The following is a 23,840-nucleotide window of genomic DNA, read 5'->3' as shown; positions in this document are numbered from 1 at the left end:
CATTTGTGGTAAGAAATGTTTAAATGAAACAATTAAATGTGTAATAAACATGTTTATTTAAATAGAAAAATGTGAATTCAGTGTATAAATATACCAGTTTCAAATAGAAAGGCACATTTCAAACAATTACTTGAAAGAAAATTCATTTTCAAATCTGTAAAACCATCTCAGTGAATGTTTTCATGAACAATATGGTCATATGTGAAGTCATTCAATACAAAACACACAATATTACTTAATATTATATGTATTTTACAATTATAATATAATAAAATTTACTGATGACAAGGGAACAACAACAACAAAAAAAAAAAAACCCTTTAGTTCAGTGAGATTATCCATTCACACATTTTGTGATTTTGTTCTGTTCGCATCTGCATAAAGCACAGTAAAGAAACCGTATCATCTCTGTTATGTGTATTTCTGAGAGGAAGAGAGAATGTGCTGAAGGAGTTTATGGCAGTACTCAGGGCTGCGCTGTTTCTCTCTCACAGCCTCCGTCTGCTGCTGTAAGAGACCTCCATCAACCTCACTGGCCTCTTTCAGAACCTCTGTCACAGAAAAAAAGACAAGGTCACGTTTACATTTGCTTATTACATCAAAAGACAAAAATATAGCGGAGCCTTTGTGCAGTGGTAATGTAGTTTTAACTTCACCATCCCATCCAATTAAAATATAATAAAAATGTCAGATTCAAACTTTATAAAAAATACAGAAAAAAACAGTAATATTATGAAATATTATTACAATTTAAACAGTTTTTTTATTTGAATTTATTTTCAAATGTAATTTAGTCCTGTGATCAAAGCTGTATTTTCAGCATCATAACTGCAGTCACATGATCCTTCAGAAATCAGTCTAATATGCTGATTTGCTGCCCACGAAACATTTCTGATTATTATCAACAGTGAAAACAGTTGTGATGCCAGATATTTTTATGGAAATTGTCAAATTCTTTTTTTTCAGGGTTCTTTGATGAAAGTTCAAAAGAATAACTTTGATCATTGTATTAAAAAAAAAAATTATGATCACTAGCACACACATTTCATTATGAGTGGTCACTTTGATCTCTCTCTCTCTCTCTATATATATATATATTTAGACAGAGAGAGAGAGAGAGAGAGAGAGATTAAAGTGACAATTCATAATTAAATTTATGACCACAATTAATTGGTCTATTGATATTCTCCCCTTCCACTAACTCTGATAAATATGATTATTTTGAATGTGATTATTACTCAAATGCAAAAGCATCCATAGTTTTAAAGTTACAAATAATAAAAAAGAAAAGAAAACCTTTCAAAGTCAGCTCACCATTTAGGAACAAAGAAAAGCTTATAAAGCTCATGTGTGTTCTTTCAGCAGTCGTGTCTTTGTTGTGGGTATTTGGCTTTATCCTGATTTGTTTGGTCGGGGGATTTACTTTTATCCTGTGCTTTATACTTTTGTAAGCGCACCAGAAAACAAGGTTTTCTTTGTGTAAAGATACGAGTGAATTTCCTCAGTAACTCAAGCACAGTGCTTGGAATGAGGGATTATGGGATATGGCAAGTGTGGTGTTATAATGGACATTAATCAGATCTGAGGCATCTTTGAAATACAAGACATGTTTAAAAAAATAAAATAAGAAATACAAGATGAGATTAAAAGGAGGAAAACAAGATCAGTGCATCTAACATTTTATGCTGTTTGAGCAGGTGCTACATTTGAATTCATGCTTACTTGATAACTGTTAAAAAAGTATTTTCTATATATTATGAATATGGGTAGTATGAATGAAATTCAGACGTACTACATCTGCCACGTTGTTACTGTCACCCGTGTGTCCATTGAACGCACACTTCAGAATGTCACTTGAAGTAGAGGTCATCCGGGTACTTTTCGCCTACTGTTTTACGAATACTATTATCTAAGTCAAACTACACGCCTCACATACTGTTTTTTGCATACTACATAGTAAAGAAGTGCGATTTTAGATGCAGCATCTGTTTTTTTTCCTATGATGCCGAATATTGCTGAAAATAAAACCCTTTGGTATAATACAAATTAGGGCTGTCAAGTGATTAAAACTGTATTGTGATTAATTACATGATGTGCCAATAAATTAATCGAATTAATCACAAATTAATTGCGATTTGGGCTGAGAAATGACCTCCCCCAAAAGATCATTTAAAATCATTATAGTATTAAAAGAGAAAATCCTTGAATAGACATTTTAAAAAAGTAGCTTTAGAAAGAAATATTTTGATCCAACATAGAATTTCTTAAATAAAAACGTTTAAGGCCACAACAGGTGTGTTATGGAAGGCTGTTTCCACCACTAAATAAAAAAAAATAAAACAAGGTAACTGCAACTTTTTATCTCATTGACATTATAACACGCAAATGCAAGATAGAAACTCACAATTCCGAGAAAAAAAGTCAAGAGTTGTGAAATATATAGTCACAATTCTGAGGCTTTTTTCCCCTTGCAATTGCGACTTTATATCTTGCAATTCTGACTTTCTCTTTTTCTCAGAATTGCGAATTATAAAAGAATTGCGAGATATAAACTTGAAATTGAAAGTCATGACATTTTGCCAAGTATGGTAACCCATACACGGAATTGGTGCTCTGCATTTAACCCATCCAAGTGCACACACACAGCAGTGAGAAGTGAACACACACCCGGAGCACTGGGCAGCTATAGATCCAGCGCCCGGGGAGAAACTGGGGATTCAGTGCCTTGCTCAAGGGCACTTCAGTCACAGGTGTTGAGGGTGGAAGAGAGCGCTGTTCATTCACTCCCTCCACCTACAACTCCTGCCAGCACCGAGACTCGAACCAGCAACCTTCAGGTAACTAGTCCAAATCTCTAACCATTAAAGTTGCGAGATATAAAGTCGCAATTCTGAGTTTCTTTTCTCGCAATTGTGACTATATCTTGCAATTCTGACTTTCTTTTTTCTCAGAATTACGAGTTATAAAGTCAAAATTGTGTGATATAAACTCGCAAATTCTGAGAAAAAAAGTCAGAACTGCGAGTTTATATTTAAAAATTCTGACTTTATAACTTGTTTTATTTTTTATTTAGTGGCGGAAACGGGCTTCCATACTGTGTCCCAATTCGTGTAATTAAGCACTATTCTATGCCATGTAGCATAAATAAGTTCATTCACACTGAAACTTCCAAAAGAAAAAGTACCCTTTAAATACCTGGCACTTAACCGAAAAAAATTAATAATTTTGGAATTTTAGACACTTCATGCACTCAACTGTCACAACTTTAATTATGTGGTGGAGGGGGAGGGGCTATCAGACTCAGATTATGAAGGACAAAATAACTTTATATAATTCATAAACTACATGTTTGAGTACATAGTTCATAAGTACATAGAGTAAAAGTGCATAGTTCATTATTCAGGGTGCAGCTACTGTCTCACAGAATCAACGTCTCACTTGATTTGTAGCATTGTTTGGAACTATTTTCATTTGTGAAACTGACCAAACACAGATAATATATTGACAATATTGTGTCTAAAATGTAACAATAATAAATTATTGTTTTCTCAACCTGTATTTGCAATTGTGCAGATATTCACGAAAAAAGCTCTTGCTCGTGTGATATCACGTGTGATATTTACATATGATATAAACAAGCATAATAAATCACATGAAATTCACACGTTAAAACAACAGCCCTAATACAAATGCACTGACTTCATATCAGGATCCTGGTTACCCTGTCAGGGCGTAAATTGTGATATCGACCGGATGACTGTACATCATGGCCTATTTACTATACATACTTTTTCAACGTCATTTGGGGGGTTCAAAGCTTAATTAGGAGGTATGAAGGGTTTCTGAACAGTACTGGGTGTGCGAGTGCACTAGGACACATTGACACAGGATTATGGGAAGGTGTTGACAGCCCATGACTAGGGATGGGTAACGTTACCGAAACCTGGTATTAAAATGGCCTCGGGGCTAAATTATGAAAGACCGTAGTATCAGTAAGATCTGACGGTATCGGTTCTGCTTTCGGTACTGGAGGGGAAAAAATTAATGTACTATGTATTTTTGCTCAATAATGTTATCGTGCACATTTTATCTCACCAAACATTTCTAATGTGCGATCATATTAAGACGTTTGTCTGTGAGATCTGCGAGATCTCTCATGCGCGCCGCGGAGGCTGTCTGTCAGTCTCACACACACACACACACACACACACACACACACCACAACGCGCGCGGCGCACGCACACAGTACGAAAACTCCCGCTTAATACTAAAGAGTGACGATGGCGAAGAGATTTGCTTAATAATGTTATCGTGCACATTTTATCTTACCAAACATTTCTAATTTGCGATCATATTAAGACGTTTGTCTGTGAGATCTGCGAGATCTCTCATGCGCGCCGCGGAGGCTGTCTTTAGTGATGGGAAGTTCGGATCATTTTACCGACTCGGACTTTTGAGTCTCGTTCAGCAAAATGAACGAATCTTTTTTCGAGTCATTTCGTTCATTTTAGCAAAATGTAATGAAAATGTTATGTGTTACTTCCCCAACACATCTAGTACGTACGCAAACGTTGATCCCACTAAAAACAATACAAAACTAAAATGCTATAAGATACAGAAAAAAAAATTCCTTCTTTACCTGGGTCTTCAGTCTGTGATTAGCTCACTTCACCTCTTATCTGACAAGAGTCCTCGGGTTTAAGTCATTCCTTAATCACGTGACAGCCACATACGCAAAACTAACGCAATCTTGAGTCGGAAAGAGAATTGATTAGTTCATCTCATGAGTCTTTCGAGTCTCGGGTCGAGTTTGACTCGTTCCTTAATCACGTGACAGACCCATACGCTATTTCTGTCACTGTGTTTTTGTTACTGTTTGTTGAGGATCTGTGGTTTGTTATTATTTTATAAATAAATAAAACCCTGTTATAAATAAAATATTGATTAATTTGTCTTTTTGACTGTCTATCGGTAAATAAACACTAGGCTATATAATAATATAATAATTCAAGCTTACAATAAAAAGTATTTATACTAGTTTGTTCATTTTTACTCCAATTTTGAGTTTGCTAGTATAATAATTGCTTTTCCTAGGCAGACTTGACATATTGGTGTAATATATGTATAAGAAGATTGCTCAAAAAAGGACATAATGACATATACATTAAAAGCAAATAAAATTTTGAATTTGAATTATTAATGTTAGTTTAAAACATTAAGGTTATGATAACTTCAGCTTTAACAGTTTTAACCCAGCTCAGAGTGAGGAGGATACTTCAGATCCTGGTGCTACTGCCAGTGCAGGGGCCATGTTTTGGGAAGACTTTGACGAGAGGGTAGCAAGCTTGAGGCCTTCTGCTACCTCTTCTAAGACCTCAGATGCAATAAAGGTGCAGGCCTACCTTGCAGAGCCACTCTTACCCCGCACATCAGACCCTCTGGCCTGGTGGAGGAGATGTTCACCAGTATACAAAAGCCTTTCTGAAGTCACAAAGACAAGACTTTGCATTGTGGCCACATCTGTGCCATCTGAAAGAAATTTTTCTAAAACTGGGCAGATTATCTCAGATAGAAGAAACAGACTCAGCCCATCCAAGGTCAGGGAGCTTGTTTTTTTTAATGCAAACATGCCTTAAAGCAAGTCCTAAAAATATAGCCACAGTGTGTTATTTATTTTAAAGCTTATTTATTTTTATTTATTTAGAAAAAGACTAGCTTGTTGTGCAATATTTTTGTTGTTGTTGTGATTTTAAAGGTAATTTGTTATTGTTATAAGGCTCCGTAGCTTTAGTATCTCTTCATTTTCATTTATTTTTATTTAAATGGTTTAAAATTATTTGGGGAATAGTTATACTCTTTGATATAAAGTTTTTATTTTGGCACAAAAGTGTTATTTATTTTAAAATGTATTCATTTTAAATTATTATATAAAAAAAGCAAAGCTTGTTGTGCAATATTTAGTTTTTCTTTTTTTTTCTTTTTTTATATTGTACTTTTAAAGTTCATTTGTTAAGGTTATTAGACCCTGTGGCTTTATTATCTTTTAGTTTTATCTTTATTATACTTTTTTATTATTTTGATTTATTTTGGAATAGTTGTCCTCTTTGTTACAAAGCTTTAATGGCACAAAAATAAACAATAAACAACAATTCAAAAGTATGTACACAGTGTTTTTTAATGTTTATAAAGTGTCATATGTTACAAAAGTATGGTTTATACAGACAATCTGATTTAATAATTACTCTAGCCAATGTTGTCACATCACGGGACAAAAGAACGAACAACCCGAAGAACCGAAAGATTAACTAATCAATTCTCTCTCCGACTCAATACTGCATTCTTTTACTGTCTATGGTTTTAGCGTACGGGGCTGTCACGTGATTAAGGAATGACTCGACCCGACCCGAAGACTCATGAGATGAACTAATCAATTCTCTTTCCGGCTCATATTGCATTGGTTTTAGCGTATGTGGCTGTCACGTGATTAAGGAACGAGTCAAAAACCCGAAAGACCCGAACTATGAACTAATCAATTCTCTTTCCGGCTCAGACTGCATTGGGTTAGCGTATGGGGCTGTCACGTGATTAAGGAACGAGTCAAAAACCCGATAGACCCGAACTATGAACTAATCAATTCTCTTTCCGGCTCAAGACTCCATTGACTGACAGGTGAATCCATAGACATGTATGGTGAATCACTACTACTAGAACAGAACCTATAGAATAATGCGCATGCGCGACTGAACGAATCACTCCCCGAGACGACTCGTTCTTCCCGAGTCACATTAAAGATTCGTTCAAAATGAACGAATCGTTCAAGAACGACACATCACTAATGCGCATGCGCGACTGAACGAATCACTCCCCGAGACGACTCGTTCTTCCCGAGTCACATTAAAGATTCGTTCAAAATGAACGAATCGTTCAAGAACGACACATCACTACTGTCTGTCAGTCTCACACACACACACACAGACGGCGCACGCACACAGTACGAAAACTCCCGCTTAATACTAAAGAGTGACGATGGCGAAGAGATTTGCTTAATAATGTTATCGTGCACATTTTATCTTACCAAACATTTCTAATTTGCGATATTATTAAGACGTTTGTCTGTGAAATCTGCGAGATCTCTCATGCGCGCCGCGGAGGCTGTCTGTCAGTCACACACACACACACACACAACAAGAACGAGCGCGGCGCACACACACTCATAAAGGGGCCGTTCACATATTGCATCTTTTGCGCGCTCAAGTTTGTTAATTCAAATGTAGGAATGGAATGGAAGCGACGCGGTCGCGATGCGCACGCGGTGCGACGAGCTCGTTTTTTCCAGGCGCGTCCGCACCGCATCGAGTTAAGAAACATCTCAACTTTTCAGAATGCCGCAAGCGCACCGCAGGTCATGTAGCTTCCTCACCTTTTCCGTAACAACGTTGAAAGCTCAGCCAAGATGAAGGAACAGCTGATAGCTGTATGTGGGTTTTTAAATTAATTTAGTAGCAGTGCTACTGCTTAGCTTAGCAACGGCAGACTCCTCAGGAGCGCAAGTGCCCGAAGGATTTGGGGGAAAAAAATCAGAAAGTGGCGTGCCTAGCGTTTTCCACTCGTTTTTAGAGGCGATATGTGAACGGCCCCTTACAGTACGAAAACTCCTGCTTAATACAAAGAGTGACAATGGCAGAGAGAGCAAAACGTTCCAAAGTGTGGTTATACTTCACTAGAGTTGATGCAGACAATGCTGGTTGTCATAAGTGCAACAAAATTTTTCATGTAAGGGCGGAAACACAAGCAATCCGTCAAAGCATCTTTCAAAAGTGCATTATGTGCAGACAGAGAAATGCAAAGTTTTCGACTGCCTAACAACACAAAGTACCGATAAGAATACCGTTAAAGTACCGGACCGTTAAGCAGTATCGGTAAGAGTAGTAATACCGTTAAAACCTTAACGATACCCATCCCTACCCATGACCCTGCTGGAGGCAAGCCAGTAGCAGAGGAGCGTGTGATGGATAGAGTATTAAAATGCAGGATTAATGAGGCTCTTTGAAGTGAAGAACAGGGAGGATCAGAGAAGTGGATCATAGACCATTAACACAGACCTGAATCACTTCAGCAGGAAGAGGTTTATCTTAGTGTCGACATGAATATAACTGTCATCAGTCACAATTCAAGTCAAAACACCAGAAGATTACAGCAGAAATGAAATATCGCGATCAAAAAACTCCTTACCGAGGACTGAATCCTGGATTTTGGTGTCGGGGTCGTCCATGTAGAGCAGCAGCTGCTGGAACAGGAACTCCAGGTGTTGGCGGCACAACTGAGTGTCATAGTTCTTCCCCAGAGATGAAAACCATGTGCTCAGAGACTTCAGCGCTTCGACACGGACGTCTTCACTGCTGTCATCCACACGCTTCAACAGCTCTGAACACACACACAGACACACTCATGAAAACATCTACAGCCTCACACACACTGAATTATGAAAGTGTGCAATAACAACAATTATTATACACACAGATATGCTTTATTTAACCAGGAATCTGGTATTCATTTTTCAACAGAGAAAACTGATTTCTTTTTTAATTTAATTAAATGCAAAAAAAAAATAAAAAAAATATAAAAATAAAAAATAATATATACATATATATATATATATAAATAATAATAATAATAATAATAATAATAATAAATACTGCATTGAGCAGTTAACACACATTCATATGATGTTACTGTGGAAAACAGTGACCATTTTTACACTATTTAACATTGTTAGATGCATTTCAGTCTATCATTTTAAATAACATCTTTAAATTAGAAATAATGGTGTTATTTCACCATTCCTTGGTGAAATAAAAAAATAAAAGACCTTAGAGCAGATGTCCTGCTTAATTTGATGCAATGAAAATAGAAGTACAATTTATTCAACATGTGACCTTTTGACATCTTATGTTCTCAAACCCTGTTTTTGTCTATTGGACTGTCCGATGAAAACAACAAGAATCAGGTCTGTTTCTCGACTTTCATTGATGAGTTGAGTCTACCTGGATAGATCTTGTTGAGTGAGTCAGCGCTGAGCTGTTGTGCAGTGAGTTTCAGCAGTGAGTGAAGAGATCTGCAGGCCAGAAGACGAGCCAGTTTAGAGTCTTCCTCCAGCGCAGAGATCAGCTGTGTACCGAGAGTCTCCTCCACCGACAGAACCTAAAACAATATCAAATATATACACTAATTCATCATCAACTTTTTAGTCAAATTACAGAACTTAAAGGGTTAGTTCACCAAAAAATGAAAAATATGTCATTAATAACTCACCCTCATGTCGTTCCCAACCCGTAAGACCTCCTTTAAGATATTTTAGATTTAGTCCTAGAGCTCTCAGTCCCTCCATTGAAGCTGTGTGTACGGTATACTGTCCATGTCCAGAAAGGTAATAAAAACATCATCAAAGTGGTCCATGTGACATCAGAGGGTCAGTTAGAATTTTTAGAAGCATCGAAAATACATTTTGGTCCAAAAATAGCAAAAACTACGACTTTATTCAGCATTGTCTTCTCTTCCTGGTCTGTTGTGAGCGTGTTCATGGTAGTTTAGTGATATCCGTTTGCGAACGAATCATTCGATGTAACTGGATCTTCTTGAACAAGTTCACCAAATCGAACTGAATCGTTTGAAACGGTTCGCGTCTCCAATACGCATTAATCCAGTCAATCGTTCGTTCATTATCTGGCTCGGCTCGGTGTTCATCTTCAGTTCTCTCTTCACAGCAGTTCAGTCAGTGTACTGTTTGAGTAAATATTGATATTGGTTTCGGGATATTGGGATATTGGTTTGTTTTAACTCGGAAGGAGTGTCATTAAAAAAGTTAACAGCTTAAGTCATTTGTGGATTAATGTGTACTGGAGACGCGAACCGTTTAAAACGATTGAGTTCGATTTGGTTCTGGTTTTGGAACTGGTTCAAGAAGATCTGGTTACATCGAGTGATTAGTTTGTAAACCGGATATCACAAACTGCAGTGAACACGCTCACAACAGAGACGGAAGAGAAGACAATGCTGTCACATGGACCACTTTGATGATGTTTTTCTTACCTTTCTGGACATGGACAATATACCGTACACACAGTTTCAATGGAGGGACTGAGAGCTCTCAGACTAAATCTAAAATATCTTAAACTGTGTTCCACAGATAAATGGAGGTCTTACGGGTTTGGAACGACATGAGGGTGAGTCATTAATGACATAATTTACATTTTTGGGTGAACTATCCCTTTAAAAACAAAATGCTGTTTCTTGCTGTATGCTAAAGGTGTTCCTTTAGCTCAAGTTTTAGAGCATTACGTTAGCAGTGCAAGGTTGTGGGTTCGATTACCAGGGAACAAGTGTCAGGTAAAAAATGTTAGCCTGAATGCACTGTAAGTCGCTTTGGATAAAAGCATCTGCTAAATGCATAAATTAAATTTAAATTTAGTTAAATTTAATTTATTATTACGCGCTGCGCTGGGAAAGCTGCCCCGTGCAGGACAGCTAAGAGGCAGCTGAGAGCAGCAGTCCTGACAGCCGCGGCAGATCGACCCGAACACCACACCAGATTAGGAAGCAACAAATCCTGCAGGACCATCTCCATGTATTCAGCAAACCCCCTAAAGAGAGAAACGACAGCAAATATGACGGACGAATGTCATGTGAACTGACCTGCTTTGAAATGACCTTAAATCAGTAGGTCTTTAATTACATTTTTTGCAGCATATTTGCTCAAAGAAATTCCCTTTGGGGATTTCCAGTGATGTCTTCGATGTCTTTCAGCGACGATAAGAGGTAGAAATGATTCATCAAATTTTATTATAAAATGTGTGTGGTGGCTTTCCTTTGACTCTCCTCTTATTTCACTTCACACATCAAAGGCCCACATGAAACGGAGGAATTTGAGGTGAACAGTATCATACACCACATGAAAAGAGGGCTACATATCTGAACGGGACTATCCTGACATGTTTATCCATGTATTTAAGCAGTGGTGGGATACTGTAAAATATCAAGTGTTCAAAAGCTCAGCTGTATTGTAGTTAACCATTGCTGTTCTCTCTAATGCTGACAGCAAGCTTGGTACATGAATATTTCATCAGGAGCATAAACATATTCTGGAATGATACAAACTGCACAATAACTCCATGAAGTTCAGGATCTGTATCGGATGAACTGACCCCTGTGAGTCCAGCGTGTTGCTGGCGTCCAGCAGTAGTTTAGACAGCATGGTGAAGATGTGAAGTCTCATCTCAGGGTCTCGACTGGGTTCAAGGCAACTCCTCAACAGAGGCATGAGGGCTGGAAGAAACTCTCCCACCACTGGACCTGAAGGAAGACATATAATAGGAGAAAAAAATAGATTGAGGATGTGAACTGATTTAAAGTGGTAAATTAAACTATTTTAAATAGACTTACTTTGCACTACTATATGCATTTTGCATTTTATTTGTCAATATAACTTTTTATATTATTACATTATATTTTGAGGAATATTTATTCCACTCATAGTATTTTTTTAATTATTAAAATTAATTGATTTTATAAAAAAAAACTTTAATTGTTTCATTCAGCAAGAACACTTAAAATGTATCAAAAGTGACAATAAAGACATTTACAATGTTACAGAAAATGTATTCTATTCATCAAAGAATCTCTAAGGATTTTTTTTTTATCTCAGTTTCCACAAAAATATGATGCAGCAACACTGTTTTCAAAATTGATAATAATCAGCAATGTTTCTTGAGCAGCAAATCAGCATAATAGAATGATTTCTGAAGGATCATGTGACGCTGAAGACTGGAGGATCACAGAAACAAATTACATGTTAAAATAAACGAAAACAGAAAATCAAAATTGTAATAATATTTCACAAGTTCTTGCACTTCTTTAATGAGTTTGGTTCTTAGATTGTGTGATGCTTCTCTTTCCACACACTCACCGGACTGCATGGCGATGATTTCCAGCTGTGTTTTCTGAATGGAGTGACTGGTCCAGGTGTGATGTGAGTCAGACAGCCACTGCAGCAGATCTGCCATGTGCTGCCGGTACAACTCACACGCTCCACTGAGACCCTGCACCTCACACAAACACCTCACGGACTCCTCTGCCTGAGAGAGAGAGACAGAGAATAATCTTCAGGTCATTGATGCACTTGAATTAAGTATATCATGTTTTTTAAAATAATTTCCTATTTCCTAAAATAACCTGAGCAGTTCCTTTGGACATGCAATACGATTTTTTGTGCAACAAAAGGCAAGACCCTGCAGTGAGTTCATTATAATGAACCCAGATTGGTCGTATCTAATGTGTATAGCAGAATCTGTGTATGGGAAAGCTTCATTTACACCATTCGTGTGTGTGTGTGTGTGTCTTTACCTTGTTGCGTTGTTCCTGCTGCGAGGCGAGACTCTGGACTGACACCAGGACCTTCAGCAGCTGCAGACTGATGACAGCACAGTCCACCTGACACACACACAGCACAGCGTCCACACACACCAACAACTGATCCAGATACAGCGCCTGAGAGACAAAAACAAAACAAACATTTGAAACATTTCACTTCACCACATTTTATTACTTTTGTTTAATATTAACTTTGTCATTTACTCCTTTTTGTCCTAATTTTCTATTATACACACACAATCACACACACACACTTCTAAGCTCTCTGACCTTGTAAAGCAGTCTAAAACTCACTAAAGCTTTTCTTTCCATCAGTCTCTGTTGTTTTCCTGTCCCTGCATTTTTACCCTCCCTTAAGACCTCCGTGTGTCTCTTTCCATGCAGTGATCACATGTCTAGACAAAGTGGATCCTGACACTGTTTCCTCCACTCAGCGTGTCTGTCATTAACAGGGCCAGGATGATTAACCTGCAGGTGTTTTCACTGGCCTACAGGAAGTGTGTGTGGGGGACACATTTACTACTAAATTTAGCACCGCAAAGAATTATGACTTTCTCTTTTTATTTATATTCAGGATTAGAATATGATTTATTCATGCAGTTAAATACGTTAAATAATTAAATAAAATAAGATTAAATAAAATATTAAATACAATGTATAAAGACATTATTAGGGTTATGTTTATTAGGTATAAAATAAAATAAATGAGGTAGACAGGGTTATGCACAGGTAAAAATAAAATAAAATAAAATCATTATTATGTATTGTAATTTGACAGCATGGTCTTAGTTTTGAAATATATATAACCCGTGATTATTATAATGAGTGACTTACAGATCAAGAAAAGCTTTTTTTCCATTAAGCAATGGAAATAAGGGACTTATTTTCAAGATGTCACCTTATGAGCAGATATCTAGATCGAATTAACTCTGGTAAAACAGAAGCATGTTCTCCAGTTCATGCCTAGGGCCATCAGAGGAGTGACTGACAGGTCTGACAACTGTCTGCCTCTTCTAGGCCATAAATGTAATCCGGTCTCCACAACGGCTCCTTAGCAGACGGATGTCTCGTCCCAACCCGTCTCCAGCTCTGCCTTTTTCAGGACAGAGGTGAGCAGGCCACAGCTGTCCGCTACCATATGTAATATATATATATATATATATATATATATATATATATATATATATATATATATATATAGTTTGCCTTTCTTTAGACAGCTGCAATTTACATTCCTGCTTGCAGTCACATAGCAACACCGAAAACGAAACACGGAGAGCTAGTGCTTCTGTTTTCCATGTCCTGAAGGCATCGCAAATCCAATTCATAACACATCACACAAACGCACACCTTGTGTTAAAGACCCACGACATCTAGCAAACACTCAAAGGAGGACTGCAAGCATATTATTTCCATGTCTTGTTCCTACACGATACTTTTTTTCTCGAGATGGTTTTGGAAAACAGACAGCTGAAAGTGTACTGACAACATGGACATCAAAGAGCAGCTTGACATCAAAGCGTCAGAGTACAGGAAAGATCAGAGCATCTGCCTGTGTTCACTCAACACTGGCTCTCACTGCTGCTCCAGCGACAGAGGCTCGAGTCAGAGAAAACACCAAACAAAAGAGAGAGATGCATTATTTACTGTGGACATACTCGAATATTCACTCAACACAAAATTTCCCAGTTCACCCAGACCATTTCCTGAAACCAAGAAGTGTTATTTTAGTAGAATTTTTGAGGTAATATGATTTTTATAATGATTTTTGTTTATATACATTTCTATACGTTACTAAACTTATAGCTATAAAGCGTATAAACTAAATACTTAAAGCTATAAATACACAAACACACACACACACACACATATATATATATATATATATATATATATATATATATATATATATATATATATGTGTGTGTGTGTGTGTGTGTGTGTGTGTGTGTGTGTGTGTATATTTATTGGGTTATTTTGATTAGGTTAAAAAATAAAAAAATATTACAGCTAACTGTAATGAATTAAACCTTCATATTCGGAAGAAGGAGGCGGGAACCGGCGGACAATCAACATGAAACTTTAATTACAAAAATAAACACAAAACCGCGCAATCACTCCACCGGCCTCGCTCCCATGTCCCTCGGCCCCGCCCCACTAGTCACACTAACTAACACAACTCAACACAATAAAAACATGATAACTTAACCCCTTAACTGTCACTCACATTTTTGAATATAGACTTTATAGTGCACGATTCAAACTTACATTTTGAATGAAAACATTTTGTAACATGCTATTAATGCAATGTCTGATTTTAAAATGGGTGTTAAAGGATGAATTTTGAGATTTTAAGTTTTCAGTTGATATATAATTTCTGATGATTTCTAAAATGTGATAGAGAAAAAGGCAACGAAGAAGTCTTTTTTTTTAACAAAGGTCAGAACTCCTGTTATAATGTTGATTTCTGAGGGTGCACTCTTGTTATAAATTAATCGATTACTTTTCCTACATAATTTTTAACAAAAAACATTGGTAAAATATATATTTGGTCTTAGGCCTTTACAACGATATATAGTTTGTCAAGATTAGATTAGATTTAATTGTAATATAGTGAAGTAAATGTAGGCGTCCCATGACAGTTAAAGGGTTAATAAAAAAACATTTTTTTTTTTATTTAACAAAACTGAGTTTATAAATAAACAAATAAAAACTTTATATATAAATTTTAAATAATTAGTACTAAATAATTGTGCATGTGTGTGTTATAGTGTGTCACCATCTCACGGACAATGCTTTTTAAGACATGTTATTTAATGGAAAGAAGACTGAGATGAAACGAGATGAGATCAAGAGATAAAACACGGAAAGCTGGCCCAAAGTATGGAGGATTGTGGTGGACACGGGGGCAAAATTAGTCATTTTACTTTTAGTGCTTCTAATAACACTACAGAGGAAATTCCTGCAAAGCCCTCAGGGGTGGTGACTTGGCACCAGCGAGATAGCAAACTCAAAAAATAGAGTGTTATTTTTGATATCAAAGCGAGCCGAATGTGGGTTGAGAGGAAAGTAGGGCCAGACTCATGGGTCTGGGTGGGATTTTTCCACTCGGCCTGACAGAGATGCATCCTAACACATCTGAAATGTATGCAATAAAAGACATTCTTCAGGAAAAAGTAGCTTTGAAAGGCTTAAGTGGAAAATTAAACGAGTCGATAAGCATGCAGATGGTTATTTTTAACAGTGTGGCTTATCTTTTTATAAAACTGGGGCCACAATTTTCACTGGAGGTCACTAAGTGACTGTGCTGTAGATCATAGTGGTCATTAGCGGCCAATGTTATTGGTTGTCTGCAGAACTGCAAATGCGCATGAATTCCCCTTAAAACAACCAAAATGGTCAAATCTAATTGAAAATACATGAATACTGGTCTTTGCCATCACTGTGTGAACACTCTTTGGACACCGAGCACTCGAGAGCAGGTTGAAAGCAGAAAGCTCATCGTCTCTCACCTGTTGGGACCCTTGACAGACTTCAGGGTGTGCAAGTGTGTCTCCAATTTTTCTCAGGTGAGGTTGTAATGCCTCTCTTGAACTCCCTCTTAATATGGCCCCCAGAATGGTGAGAGGAGCCCAGGGAGAAGCAGACGAGCAGGAAGTGAAGTCTTCAACATGAGGCAGGAGCAACTTGAGATAAACCTCTGCACTGACGAACGCTCCCAAGAGCTTTGCTGATTCCAAACACTGTCGAGAGAGAGAAAAGATTCATACATATCGCTTTAAAAATCAAGGCAATCAAAGCTGATAGTAATAGATGTTTGGCACTACATCCTGTATTTTTATTTAGCTCCAGACGTGCTTCATCTAAGCTCTTTCTGATCTATGCATGTTGCTTCTCTCGCCAGATAAAGACGTAAAATACTGCATTACTTAGCTTAGCTTGGTAACTTTGTTTTCTGCTTATGATGAGATTGCTTTGATTATTAGATGTTGTTGTGTGTTGTTAGTAAATACACACTAAAAAAATTACATGTATGTATATGTCAGGTGTGTCTGTGTGTATATATATATATATATATATATATATATATATATATATATATATATATATATATATATATATATATATATATATATATATATATATATATTAGTGGTGGGCACAGATTAATTTTTTTAATCTAGATTAATCTCACTCTGATCTTGAAATTAATCTAGATTAATCTAGATTAAAATGGCTCATTCGAACTCTGCCGAAGGCATTCAGAATATGTGTGTTACCCAAATAAAATTGACAAACAGTAAGTCTTTGAGACGGGGTTTATCAAGCTACGTGGTGCATTAGAAAAGGGGCTCATCTCCTGTTTCCAAAATGCATCACAAAGTGGTTGAAAAAGCTGTAAACTAATTCCACATTGCACAAGGTGCAAACAACCTTACGCCTGTTTCACACATACTCCGTCTGCAGTGTGTATGCGTTGCATATTTTTTTACGCACCCATGTTAACGGATTCCAGTAGCGTTCCAGGAGCGTTGCGTCTGCAGCAGTGCTGCAATCGTTTACGTACAGAGTAACGAACTGCAAACGCGTCCTGTGTGAAAGCACATCGAGTCCGTGCTGCACCACATAGGTAACCCACACGGACTGCATACGCACTGCAGACGGAGTATGTGTGAAACAGGCGTGAGCAGCGCCGTAGCTGGGGTCAACGGGGACCCGGTGAAGGTTGTACCAGTGGGCCCTGTTTGAAATTGTTTAATTTGTATGTTCGTTTATTTTACACAATGTTTAAGTTTTTTTTTCAAGTTTGTAGGTGTCAAGGTACAGAAACCAAATAATTGAATGTAAAATAGCACTGGATAGTCTTCAATGTAAAAATGAAATATACAATCAAACCTACAATTATTCAGACACCTTCAACATTTCTCACATTATTACAGTTTTGCTATATATATATATATATATATATATATGCAGGAAAACTCCTTTCTTACCAAAAAATGTGTTCCTTTCCCCCACTTCCTTCCCTTCGCCCAGCTCACTCAGAATGGTCATTAGCAAAATATAATGTTCTACATGAATGCAAGTGATATTAACAGCTATGCATCCTTTACTCTTAGATTTAGATGATTAGATTTAATAAAATAGTATACAAATACAATAAAGAATGATTTGTAGAAAAAAGTGAAAATTTCATTCTGCATTCTAAACATTCTAAAGAGAATGATTTTTTTTTTATTTATTATAATTTTTATCAAGTTTATACATCTTCAGGTACTCTAATAGTGGGTAGAAAAGATTACAGTGAAATAAAAAACTAAATGTGTTCCTAATAATATTTAACACTTTCATAATCATTTCATTTTTCATGCCTTTATTCATGAACATACACAGCTGCCTTCTATAATTACATCAAACTCCTGGTCTACTCCATACTGCTTTGGTGAAATGCTAAGCAACCTCACTGAAATGATGCTCCTGATTGGCTGTCTGGTTACCTGAGCTCTGACGTCAGTCTCGGGGTCTGCGCAGGTGTGGTACAGCACTGTTAGCAGAGACTGCAGGTGTTGTGTGCAGTGATCTTCAGCATGCAGCAGCAGAACCCGCAGCAGCTGGGCCGTCTTCACTCGCGTCTGCACTAACCAGTCACCAATGTCCCGGGCCACAGCAGGAAGCAGCTTCGATAGATTCCTCACCACCAGCTCCCTGCAGCCCAGCCCGGGACGCTCTCCTGTACGAGAGAAATGAAAAAGATTGGTTTTATTCCCTAGTTCCCATGTACAGCTGGTAACCACTGCATTGTTTTAAACATACTTGTACACTACCTAAATGTTCGGGATCTCTACATTTTTTATATGTTTTGGAAAGTACTGTGGTCTTTTATGCTCATGAAGTATTCTTTTATGCTCATGTTTATTGGATTAAAAAAATACAGTAATAATATGAAGTTTTAACTGTTTTCCATTTGAATTTAATTTTAAAATGTAATTTATTCCTGTGATGCAAAGCTGAATTTTAATGCTTCATTCCAGTCTTCAGTTTTACATGATCCTTCAGAAATCATTCTGATATGCCGATTCGCTGCTCAGGAAACAGGTCTCATTATTATCAATGCTGAAATCAGTTATGATGCTACAGCATATATTTTGTAAATGAATATTTCTTGATGAATAGAATGATGAAATAGAAATATTTTGTAATGACGTGACATCTAGATAACCATACTTTCACATCCAGGTTATCTTTCTGCCCTCTTTCTATTTTCTTCTCAATAAAAGTGGAAAAAAGAAAAAGCTACCATCTGCCATCCCACAAGCTTCTTCCTACTTTCACTTAGAGATGAAATAAACTTCCACTAGATCAGACCTGAGGGGCTTTTATTCTAGGACAAGACAGTTGAGCAGGGGCTAAAGTACCTCAAATGTTATTTGAGCGTTTCACCTAATGTTTCTAATATCATGTAGACATATTTAAGATATCTAATGTATATGTACAGTATTTAGTATCCATAAAATGTATTTTAAGGAAAGAGAGACATTGTGTCATTAGTGTGTCCTACCTCCAGATGTGTAGAGGGCAGGAGCAGGCAACCGAAAGTCCATCTTATCCTTCAGATCATCCTCGTTTTCCTTCTCCCATTGAGATCCTACTTTTCTCCATAAGTCCTCAGCAAGAGACCTGAATGAATTTATTTGGAATCACAAAATCATACATTTTGTAAAAGAAATGGCTAAAGAGAAAAAGGAAATAAACATCACAAATATACTTTTTTCAGTCAGTAAGGTTTTTTCATTTTTTTTTTTCAAAGAAATTAATTTTTTCATTCAGCGAGTATTCAATAGATCAAAAGTGACAGTAAAGGCATTTATAACGTTACAAAAGATTCATATTTTAAATCAATGCTGTTCTTTTAAACTTTCTATTCATCAAAGAATCCTGAAAAACATTTCAGCTTTGATCACAGAAATAAATTATATTTTAAATATATATTTAACTAGAAAAATATATTTGAAATGGTAGTAATTTTTCACAATATGACTGTTTTTACTGTATTTATGGTCAAGTAAATGCAGCCAAACCCAAACTTTTGAAAGACAGTCTATACATTTACATGGAATTTGACTAGTTTCCATGACTGTTTTCACCTGATTTCAGGGATCTCATCGCTGAGGCTGCTCAGAAGCAGCGGGATGAGCTTGTGGAAGTAGGAATATCTGTCCGGCAGCCGGAGAAGCCAATCACCCACGACTACAGTAACAGTTTTCCTCACCTGAACATATTACCACAACAATACAGCATTACCACGTGGGAAAAACAACACTAACATGCTTTGTATAACAGGAAGCATATTTCATATTTAGCAGAAGAATTTCTTGGAAAGATACCAAAGACAAGCCATTTATTAAATAATGCATCAATCAATTATTGATTTTACAGGAAAGCGGCTGCCAGCTCACCCGCGGAGAGTCGTCAAACAATCTCTGAGCCAAGTGGGACAAAACGTCATCTACGTTCCTGCCTGTGCTGTGCTGAATGACTGCACCGATGGCCTGTGTGACACAAACTCTCACTTGGGAGTGCTGGTGAGAAATCGTCTTCAGCAGGGGCTCCAGGAGACTCTCAGCCTGCAGGTGAAAATGATCTGGGAAAACAGAGATAAATAAAGTTCCCCTGCAGTTTTCCACCAAAAAAATAAAAGCTCTAAGATTTAATGTTTAAAAGCAAAGATCATAAATATAAGTAATGCAATTTTACTGTTTTTACATGACATAATAATAATTACTACATTTACACTCAGTATTACAATACTTTACAGCTGAACTGTATTATAGTGATATTTATTTACTGAATTGTTTAATTGAATAATAAAAATAATGAATGAATTTGTTCTTCCTGTTTTTCAAATAATGCACATACAGTTTCAATAACTGTATACTTACACTAACCAACAAAAATACTTACAGAACATAAATTTTCTCATGATACTTAATTTTTGCTTTTAGACCCTGACTATAGGCAGAGCCGGACAGTAACGGAGTACAATTACTTGAGTACAGTACTTAAGTACAATTTTGAGGGATCTGTACTTTACTCAAGTATCATTTTTGGGGAGTACTCATGACTTTACTCAAGTACATTTGAGAGGCAAATATTGTACTCTTTACTCTGCTACATTTCTATCCATAACCGTAAGTAACGTTACACGTTACTTCTTCGGCCCCGTCCACACGGAGACGGAGCTTACCCCAATCCAATCTTTTTTTTCCTCGTCTCAAGAAATATCTGCGTCCACACGAAACCACAAAACGATGTAGTATACATGCCAGACCAGCAGGTGGCGCTGTAATTCTTGTCACAGAGATACACTTAAAATGGAGAAGAAGACATGGTCTTGCTCATAAACCTTGCACGTGGTACACAAACGACCATGGAATGGAACAATACATTTACTAATTTGTGTTAATGTTGGTTAATAAAAAGACAATCGTTCAGTATTTGTTCATGTTTTTGTTGCTGTTACGTGACGTAGAGGTGTCTGACTAGGGGCGAGAAGTGGGTTGATGACTTCATCGTTTCAGAAAATATACGGATTCGCCGTCAAAACGAAAATGCAAAGGCGGCGTTTTCAAATTTATCCACTCTGGGACCCAGTTTCAAAAAACATCGGTTTCACTCATCCAAAACGGCGGATCTGTGAGGACGAAACGCCTATCCGATAAAAAAATTGTGCATATTCACAATAACGCATCTCCGTGTGGACATAAAAAAAGGAAAAAATAAAAATCTTGGAAACCCTCAATTTGTTGTTTCCCTCTCAAACGTGATAGGATTGTGCAGGCGCCACCGATTGTGACAGCCTATCAGCAATCACATTCAGCTTTCTTTGCTGATTTAGTTTTATTGATTTGATTGATGAAAAAAAAAAACAGAAACTCACATGTACACACAATTGTTAGCTGAATTTTCTTTTCTGATATTACACATTTATGTAAGCTGAGCATTTGCTTTGATGTTCTCGAGTATGCTGTGTTTAACACAGTCAGGTTCAAATGTGGGTTCAAAAAAACCCATTAAAACTCTAGCAGAGGTTTGTCAGAGCATTGCCATTGTTCCATTGCCATGTACATAACTCCAAGTAGGACGTTTCTGTACATAAATGTAAGCACTGTGGCAGTAGTAATGCAATATTTAGAAAATGTACTCTTGTACTCTTCATACTCAAGTACTTTTAAAAACAAGTACTTCAGTACTTTCACTTAAGTAGACATCTGACTGTAGTACTTTTACTTGTACTTGAGGAAAATTTTGCAAGGGGTATCTGTACTTTTACTCAAGTATTGAAGCTTTGTACTCTGTCCGCCTCTGACTATAGGGATAATATATACACACACACACACACACACACACACACATGCACAAGAAACAAAGTATCTAAAAAATTATTTAATTATGTTGAAAACAGATTTCTAAAATTGGGAAGATGTTTGGCTCATGTTGCATAAACCATATCAGAATCGCAGGCATTATTAGAATTAAAAAATATACTCACCAACAATTTTTTACTCTCATCTGTTAATTTTACGTTAATTTTAAACCTTAGTCGATGACATCAGTCTGGCCATGTTACCATGACAACCAACAACCGAAGCCAAAACTTTGCCACTTAACTGTATAATGCATCCAAACGGACATATTACTCGACCTTTATATATATATATATATATATATATATATATATATATATATATACACACACACACACTGTATCTCGATTATCAACAGCTTGAGGGCCACACTTACCAGGAATACTCTGTGCAGCACTGATGACGCATCTACAGCTCTCTTTCTTGACTTCAGGGAAGGGATCAGTGATGGTTCTCCGCAGGATCTTGATCATGTCCTCCAGGAAGGGGGCCAGTTGTCTGCCGCACAGCTCCATCACCAGAGACAGCGTCTCCATCAGAGCCAGCCTGAGCTCCTCCGCCGGCTCCAGGGTCTCCTGTCCCCCGAGCCTCAGCACCAGCGCGGGCATCAGGTAGGGCAGAGCGTCTTCTGGTCTGGGGACAACTCTGATGAAGCCCGTGAGGATCTGGATCGCCGTGTCTCTGCACGTTTCCGCAGGATCTGACAGACATTTCAGCAGCGCCTTCAGCAGACCGTCGAAGAGCTCCTGCAGCGCGCCGCTGGACAAGCGCTGCTCGATGGTCTCTCTCTTCACTGCTTCTAGAGCTCGTCTTCTCGCGCTTTTGTTGTCCTCGTTTAAACAGTTCAAATGGCGAGCCAGAGATTTGAAAACATCCGCTGCTGCTCGCTCTTCACTGGCGGCCGCCATTGCTGCTTCACGTGTGTTGTACTGTTGTTGTTGCCTGTTGTCATGGCGATTGTTGCCACTACGACTGTAGATTGCGACAGCTCAGATTGATTTACGGTCGATGTTCATGCTAAACATTTTCAACTTTATTTTACTTTCAATGCTATTAAATACAGAATTGACATACAGAAAACATACAACCTTTTTCTAAAGGAATAATAATAATCAAGATAGATAGATAGATAGATAGATAGATAGATAGACAGATGATGAATGGATGATGGATGGACGGACGGACAGATAGATGATGGATGGATGGATTGATGGACAGACGGACAGATAGATAGGTGATGGATGGATGGATTGTTGGATGCACGGACGGACATATAATCAGATAGACAGATGATGGATGGATATACTGGACAAAGCTATAAAAGATGAATCACATTAGAATGATTTCTAATGAAATGGTGGTGGATGTCACATATAGTTTTTTTTTTCTTTAAATAAGTATTCATTAGATTTAACAAACCACGAAACTAATTTTGCCTCCATGCAATTTGAATAATCACATGAATAATGTAAGAAAAATCTGCTTTTTATTTCCTAATCATGCATTTTTTATGTTCCATAGCTGCTCATTTGAAGAAAAACTAAATCGACATAAGCACAGTCACCTCTGCATATAAATGTGTTCAGTCACCAAACATCAGTGTTAGCAGAGGTCAGGTCTGTGATCTCCAGCGCGTGAAAGCATGCGCGCTATTCTGCGTGACGCACAGACCTGCAATGACGCGAATTGGCTGCAGCAGCCTATCATGAAATAAATAAATAAATAAATGGTTCTAAAAAGCAAATATCAGTCTCAACCCATCAACATCCTACGTAAGAGTTATATTATTTTTTTGATCTTTTAAATTACGTACTTTATTGAAGAGTAGCCTTCTAATGTCAGCGTCCAATCGGGAGGCGGATTGACGTCACACAGCAGGACCAAACAAGCAGCATCCAGGAGCGCGAGCCTTGCACCTCCGCCTCATAACGGTAAGACAAATAAACACCAAAACGCTGTGACACACGCCACGTTTTTTTGCTTGATACA

At 37.3% G+C, this 23,840-nt stretch overlaps 2 protein-coding genes across 2 annotated transcripts in view; one reads left to right on the top strand and one right to left on the bottom strand.

Annotated features, from left to right (window-relative positions):
* Nucleotides 1-32: 32 nt before the first annotated feature.
* dnaaf5 (dynein axonemal assembly factor 5) lies at nt 33-22,822 on the bottom strand. The gene is made up of 13 exons (XM_059558841.1): nt 22,228-22,822; nt 19,884-20,068; nt 19,572-19,696; nt 18,986-19,104; nt 17,925-18,157; nt 15,939-16,169; nt 12,400-12,543; nt 11,963-12,131; nt 11,202-11,349; nt 10,490-10,640; nt 9,045-9,201; nt 8,233-8,424; nt 33-551 (listed from the first exon to the last, which is right to left on the bottom strand). Exons 1-13 carry the CDS (start codon nt 22,757-22,759, stop codon nt 412-414), a joined length of 2,526 nt encoding a protein of 841 aa, XP_059414824.1. The 5' UTR covers nt 22,760-22,822; the 3' UTR covers nt 33-411.
* An 807-nt stretch (nt 22,823-23,629) lies between these two features.
* prkar1b (protein kinase, cAMP-dependent, regulatory, type I, beta) overlaps nt 23,630-23,840 on the top strand; it is a 56,113-nt gene continuing 55,902 nt past the window's right edge. The window contains exon 1 of the mRNA XM_059558840.1: nt 23,630-23,782. The gene's annotated coding sequence lies outside the window, so the exon portion shown is untranslated. The remainder of the gene's footprint in view (nt 23,783-23,840) is intronic.

Source organism: Carassius carassius, chromosome 9 (genome assembly GCF_963082965.1).
Source record: "Carassius carassius chromosome 9, fCarCar2.1, whole genome shotgun sequence".
Lineage (NCBI taxonomy): Eukaryota > Metazoa > Chordata > Actinopteri > Cypriniformes > Cyprinidae > Carassius > Carassius carassius.
Note: the sequence above shows the minus strand (reverse complement) of the source record. Positions and strands in the feature narration are given on the sequence as shown.